The sequence below is a fragment of the Conger conger genome, chromosome 5 (genome assembly GCF_963514075.1).
Source record: "Conger conger chromosome 5, fConCon1.1, whole genome shotgun sequence".
In the NCBI taxonomy this organism is placed as follows: Eukaryota; Metazoa; Chordata; class Actinopteri; order Anguilliformes; family Congridae; genus Conger; species Conger conger.
The window spans coordinates 53,177,407-53,184,904 of record NC_083764.1 but is presented as its reverse complement, the minus strand read 5'-3'; the positions used below and the strand labels follow the sequence as shown (position 1 = coordinate 53,184,904).

The 7,498-nt window shown below is 39.7% G+C and overlaps 1 protein-coding gene across 1 annotated transcript; it reads right to left on the bottom strand.

Annotated features, from left to right (window-relative positions):
- Positions 1–3,960: 3,960 nt before the first annotated feature.
- LOC133129729 (SLAM family member 9-like) lies at positions 3,961–7,128 on the bottom strand. The gene is made up of 6 exons (XM_061243998.1): positions 7,069–7,128; positions 6,854–6,935; positions 5,724–6,062; positions 5,187–5,456; positions 4,663–4,773; positions 3,961–4,557 (listed from the first exon to the last, which is right to left on the bottom strand). Exons 1-6 carry the CDS (start codon positions 7,105–7,107, stop codon positions 4,508–4,510), a joined length of 891 nt encoding a protein of 296 aa, XP_061099982.1. The 5' UTR covers positions 7,108–7,128; the 3' UTR covers positions 3,961–4,507.
- Between the last annotated feature and the right edge of the window lie 370 nt (positions 7,129–7,498).

The following is a 7,498-nucleotide window of genomic DNA, read 5'->3' as shown; positions in this document are numbered from 1 at the left end:
TGCGCACTCAACCCCCGAAACGGGGGGGGGAAACCCAAAAATAAACGTACAACCTAGTGTAAAATACTAGGCACAGAAAATAAAACACCAGGAGTCGCAGCTCCGGAAAAACTTAGAAACAAAAGTACATACCCGGGACACCGTCCCGTACCCACAGACTCACACGAGCCGAAAAATAAAAGAAAACCAAGAAACTCAAACCCTAGGAAGGTGTTCGAATAAGGCACACTGCCAGCGAACAGAACCCCTTCCTTACCTAAATTAATAATTCTCTTTTTGCGAATAGAAAGAACCAAAACCCAGCACAATACCTGACTCGATTACCAGAGTCTACCGTGTGCGTATACCAGCTTGGGTGACAGAGCGTAAGTGTACACCGAAGCAACGACTGAAGGGGAATGAGAGCTTAAATACTCTCCAGAGGTAGGTACCTGGCTGATACTAATGACTACCAGGTGAAGTTAATCAAGCACCCCCCCTGGTGGTCATAGCCGGTACTCCTTCCCAACCCTGACAGCCAATAATTCTGGAGCCCACTGTATCCAACCTGAGTGCGCTGAGACAACAGTATTACAGAACAGCACATCAGCATGCTAGCTGCCTTAAACCTATAAAATATTTAAATACATACCCATACATACTCTTTGGTGATATAATGCAAAAAACACTTCAATGCTTAATTATACATGAATAAGATTTGACTTATATAAATACAGCAAATTGTGTGTTAGTGTTTACCACAATAGCTGTCAGTTAATGATTATCCTACATTTTTGTCCATCTTTAGATTGTCACTGATGGCAATAGCTGTATTACTGTATTGTCTATAACTATAAGCATTCAAAAATCCTTCAGTGACAAGTGAATTTTGGCACATACTGCTGTTTTCTGTGAGACCACATGGTGGCAGTAGAAATCCATATTATCAATTGATGCAAGGGGTGAGCTATGTGAAATCGAGAGCTTGTAATCATCTGCTCATTTAAACAGTACGCTGCAGCCCTGTTCCTCACCTGGTTCATGCCCACACTTCGTCATATCCTGGAGCTCCAATTGCATCACCCTGCCCCTTTAAAACTGCTCACTATACTTTCCCTCATTTGAATTTCTTATTTGGTGTGATTTGCTTGCCTCTCTCTACCTCAAGTCCACAGGTTTCTAAAATTAATCTTTATTTCCACCTGGGTCAGGCAGGCACAACAGCATGCTTTCTGTTATGTCGGGGGGAACAGAGGAACCAAAAGCAGACAGTGGTGGAGAAAAATGTCAGGTTTACTAGCAGGTGAAGGGGCAGACAGCGAAGTCAAAAAACAGGCCAGGGTCAAAAACAGGGGGGTCAATCAAATAAGGCAGAGGTACAGAAATCCACAACACACAAAGAATAGTCCAGGGAAGCAGGCAGGGGTCAAAACAGGAAATACACAAAAATACACAAGGGCAAGGATGAGGAAACAAGGGCAAGGAAACAAGGAGGCTAGAACTGAGGGAAGGGATGAAGGGCTCAGGACTCAGAACAGGGCAAGACGAACTAGCAGCCTGCAACTGAAAAGGACGGGGCATGGGAGTGAGGGCAGTCTAACAAATAAACATCAGGTGAGACACATGAAAGGGTAATAGGACAATAACGAGGGGGAAATGAAAACGCGGACTGGATTCACAAAGACACACATGTAATACAAACGGCTCCAAGACAAGCAAAACATTTCAAAACTTACATGGAAACTGACAGATCCACAAGACATTCATTTTTAATGTAGGAACAAAAACATAATTGGCATTTGACAGACACTCTTATCCAGAGCAACGTACTGTTGATTAGATTAAGGAGGAGACAATCCTCCCCTGGAGCAATGCAGGGTTAAGGCTTTGTTCAAGGGGCCAATGGCTGTGCGGATTTTGTTGTATCTACACCGGGATTAGAACCACCGACCTTGTGTGTCCCAGTCATGTACCTTAACTACTTCGCTACAAGCTACCCTAATGTGTTAGTCACATTTTTAAAACCACTTTAGACCCCTGGACATTGCATTTGGTGTTTTATTTTCAATGCTAATTTAATATTTACATTACCGTTTTCTGATTGGTTATTTAGTAGACCTTAACTAATCAATCAGATGCAAGTATGGACCAACAGGTTGACATTTGAGGGCACAAGCTGCTGTGTCAGGTTAGGCTGTTGGAACTTGGCAGTGATTGGTATGGGAGAAGCCACATTGTTTGTCGATAATAATTACTAAACTACATAAACCTTCTTCCAACTTTGGGACTGTTGCGGTGCCCTACAGCGGCCTTGAAAAAAGCCCCTGAGCCATTTTGCAGGTGGAGGAGGAGGAGGAGGATGGCAGTGGCCTCCCGGAGATTACACCGGGTCAAGCATTATGGCAGCCTGAGGGTGATTCAGAAAGTGGGCAGGACCACATGCAAAGGGGTGACGTCCAGAAGCATTCACAGAAGCATAAGCATTCACAGGTGCAGCAGCTTCAGCAGCAGATGTAGGTCATGCAGTAAGCCCTGCAAGGCCTCCTGCAGTCACGAGACCGACCTCCTGAGCGCCCAGGTGTCCCAGGCTTTTGAGCTGTCAGTGGGCTGAGCTGATGACAGTGAAGACCCCCAGCGGTTAGACCTGGAGGAATCATTTCAGTCTGACGTGGGTGATGATGTTTCCCAGACCTCTGACCTATTATTAAATACTTATTTCATGCAAAAATACTGTACAAATTCTATGTTATTTGGGATTAGTATATTAGTGCTATCTGCAAACATGAAATGGAGAGAAAGCAAGAAGTAAGAACAGCGAGACAGAAGGAATCGTGGGAAACCAGAAAATTCTGAAACCACCCGAATAGTGAAGCACACAGACAGGGGAGTGACTCAAGATCAGAAAAGTGTCCTTTTCAAGACAAGTGTTCAGTGGACAAATGCATAATAGGTTCTTGTGCACAGAGAAACATTGATAGAATGCCAATAATTTAGTTTGAATTGATAGAATGCCCATTGAATTTCTTTGGAGCAATTATCATTGTCCGTTTCGCCGTTGCATACTTCTACAAAAGTACTACATAGAAATTCTATCATCTACGTTTTGTATAGGCTCTCTCGAACATGATGAGCACAAGCACAACCATCTCTGACCAGTATCTGTAATTTAGTTGCAGAGAAAATTGGTAACCTCCATCCATGTGAAAGAACATTTAGTATAACTTTAGCTCATCAAAGAATTGATTAGAAAAAAACAATGCACAATGCTCATTTTTGGTGATATTGTCCTCAAACTTGAAAGGGGATTTGTGCTTCTAAGCGCACCAGCCACAGCTAAATATCCTGTATCCAGTAAAAAACAGTATTCTTGTCAGTGAGAAACAAAGCTTGCACTTTCACTGTGATTGAGCTGCTGCAACTTTAACTTTAAGTAATATTTTGAGTAATCCTGACCCCAAATGTTTGACTTTCAGAAGGCTGCAGGATTATGCCTGTAGTCAAAATGGTTCAAGAATAGTAACCATTTTATTATGGGTATGTCAATTTTAAGCTTGCGTCAAGAAAAGGAGTGATATTTAAGTAGAGCAATGAGCAATCAACTCTGCCCTTTGGTAGGTTATTTTCATACAGTAGATTAATTCAATAATTCAATGAAGTGATTAAAATGGATTATGACACACACACACACTGATCATACAGTGTAATAGGGTTGTGTGTTTGTGTTTGTATTCAGTGTATACACAGGCATGCAATTCTGTTCATGCACAGGGTTGCAATCACTACAACCATCACCCACAAACCTCTTCACTAGTCAGCAATAGGGTCTGGTATGAATGACCACAAAACGTTTCATCTGACCTGGAAGGCTGCCCACACACAGACTATTCAAGACAATAAAAACATGCATGGGAACTGACAATTGCAAGTCATTTATTTTTAAATACAGAAACAAAAACAAGTTTGGTTTAAAAAATCCCTAGCTTATTGTACAAAACATTCAGTGCTGATACAGACACAGTTTTACGCAATATCATTTAGTCTATAACTATGTAGTATGCTTTATGTAAAAAAAATTAAAATATATAAAATGTAACTCGTTTTCACTCATTTTCACCAAATGAGCATGATACAAAATACAAATAACAGAACACAATCAGCTAAATGAAACGTCTTTCAAAGTAGTCATTACTTTAACTCTTTCAGACACATTACAATATACACCCTACTACACTACATAAGTCTATTCATATAAAACAATGCAAATCCACTGGAATGTACAAAAAAAAAAAAAAGATTTACAATAAAAAAGTATTTTTGATTTAATCACACCACACCACAGTTAGAAAACCTGATTGTTCAACAGAATAACATAGCTTGAAATATCTTCTCTTTCAAGCATGCTTGTTGTTATTGTTTTAATTTGAATACTGCTTCACATTACTCATTGCCTTTCCTAATGCTTGCATATTCAGTCCGGGCAAAGGGTCCATCATTTGTTACTGAGATAAACTGAACAGGACCTGCTCACCTATATTTGGCATGGCATTGCAGATGGTGGCTCCTCCTCCATGACTGCCTCTAAAAAAGAAGCATTTAATAAGTTAGGGTATTTAATTACATCTTTACTTGTTTCAGCTAACTGTATACAATTGATTCCACTTATCAGAGGGCGGGGATGCTTACCTTGAATTGGTTCCCTTTTACATTGTGTTAGCTTTTTCCTCATGTACAGCAGTACTAGTGCTCCGAAGACAATGAAAATAGATGAGGCACACAAGGCTGGAATCCATCTTCCTGCAATATATATTACAATGTGATATATTCACGGAATCAGTTTCATTTTTTCATATTTTCAGGAAGCTTCTGGGGTTTTCTTTCCACTAAATTATGATTTTTTTACATTGAGAATATATTTTGCTTATACCTGTTTAAGAACATAGAGACAATGCTTATTTAGATCCAGATTCTTTGGAACTGCTACTCGTTGTTTACTGCAAAAAACATTTTGTTCTTTTTGGAAATGTCATACTGATACTTAGATGTCACCTTGTAATTGCTGCAGATTACAATCACCAAAAGAATCTGGAGCAATTTCTCATTTCAAAGCTACCAGTGATGCCAAGCAGAAGGTGGATCACTAGGCCAATGTGCACACAGCTGCCACTGCTACAGTGGGTACATTTTCTCATACAGTATATTGGGTTCACCTTGTGATCCTGAGGTGAAGCACTTTTCCAGATCAGTAGAATCACTGGAGGCATTGCTGACAGGGTTATGGGCGGTGCACATGTATGTTGTGGAGGGAAGGTGGGGGTGTAACTGGAGGTGAATAGTTTGGCCCAGCTGCACACAGCTGTCATTACCACAGGCGGGCAGAGTTTCCCAGCTGTACATCACTTCAGTCCCCTGACTGAAGCAGCTGAGACTGACATTATTCCCCAGGCACTCTGCTGTGATGTTGGGTTTAGAGACGGGCTCTAAAGGAAAAATAATCAAACATAATGAAAAATAATCAATTTCAACTTCATTACACACTCATATTGAACACAAAGCAATCATTTAAATATTCAGAGGCATGGGCCATGTAATAACAGTCTACTTTGGCTGAAAGTTTGCCTAAAAGTTTGAAAATTATTAATTCTCTACTATAATGGAAAAGAATACTTAAAATTAATAGCACATTATGGTGTGTAAAAGGTGAAAAAACATGCAGATAATGAGAAATCTGCTTTGAGCCAACTTACCAAAAACCTGCAGGTGAAAGTATGTGTTCTCTGGTGCCTTTAGTCCTCCAGATATATATTCAATTTTAACTTGATACAAGCCAGAATCTGATCGGTTTAGTTTGTTCAGCCATAATGAATCATTACTAATACTCACACTGATCCTTTTGTTATATTGTTCATGAACTTGAAATACTGTTTGAGGACTCCATACAACTATTCTAATTGTATTAAAAAGTAAGTCAACACTGTAGCTTTGGTCAGATTCAGGTGAGACAGGAAAAGAGATGCTGTCTCCCACTTTCACTCTGATGGTGGCCCGTCTCTCTACCACCCCCTCACACCACCTGCACTGGTACACTGTAAAAGAGAGGGGAATTATTCACACTGTATCATGGAGGTGGAGTTGTCACATTATAACACGCAAAAATGGGATTATTCACATTACAGTAGGTTAGGAAACTGGAGTGGATCTAACTGAGATTCTCTTGGGACCTTAACATGACAAAACAATCTCAACACAAATTATTTTCAAAATAATGCACTTCACGCTCATCCAATTATGCAAGCCCCATGCTTATTTCATGAAAGGCATGTCAAGCGAGGTTCTGGAAATCTCACAATAGCTAACACTCAAATAAGGAAACAATTTCAGTCTATGAATAGTGATTTTATAATATATTCAATTATTTTGAATATTGTGAATATGAAACATAGCACAGTTGAATCAGAATTATTTGTGTTCTGTAATTATGCTAGGAGAACGGCTTGTTAGAAAAGCGACCACTCCTCCCTGCCAACATGTGTCTTTATCTTTCAGAGCAGTAAACTCGAACGGTCAGAATCAATCCACCGCCTTTTTTAAATTACCGTAAATCCTCAAATTGTGTCCGGGATTCTATTTGAAACCGGGCCTCGGATAATAGCCGGGGGCGTGGTCCATTCGGACAAATAAAGGGCTTGTTAGAAAAGCGACCACTCCTCCCTGCCAACGAGTGTCAGAATAAATCCACCTCTGAGTGCGGCTTTTTAAAATTAATTCAATCCAGGCTCGATTGAGACTGAACTTGACTCATGCATAAACATTTTTTTCAAGTATTGCCTTCATTTTACAGAATTATACTCAAACAGAGAATTAAAATGTAGTTTACCTATTATATAAAGAAGCATAGTTTCAACACAGATTCTTCTTGGCGTCTTGAAAGGTTTGTATTCAGTAGTCATTTTTTGTAACTGCAGAAACATATTGTAAGGAATTAACAATTAGCAAATTAGCTGTAAACTGCATGTTAAATATTGCAAATATACAGACTGTTTAATAGATCGGATATGGTTACATTTTACAAGAATAAAAATTCCTACTTACACGTATTATTAACCATTCATACAGCAACCATTCATACATTCTCTTCTCTGCATTTGTACTTCCCGCTGAACCACTTTCACTTTTCAACCCTCACGGTTGCTTGGGCGGTTTTTCATTGGATTGCCAGTGTTGCCAAGTCCCTCCCACCGAAAATTCCTGCTTTCAAACGTATAATACAGTTATTGAAATTAGCTTTTCTTTCGACAGGTGTAAAGTAGCGTGTTAATTAACCCTTTCGCACGTAAATTCTAAAATAATTCCAACTGCCGCACAGCGTGAGTTTCTCTGCGTACATTGCAGCTGTTCTAGAATTCGACTGTTACATCGCACGTGCCTTCACTCGGTTGAAGTTGGCCTGATAATTATTGTAATTATAATATCCTAATAATACTAATATATGCATATTACTGCGTACATGAGCTTACTTAAA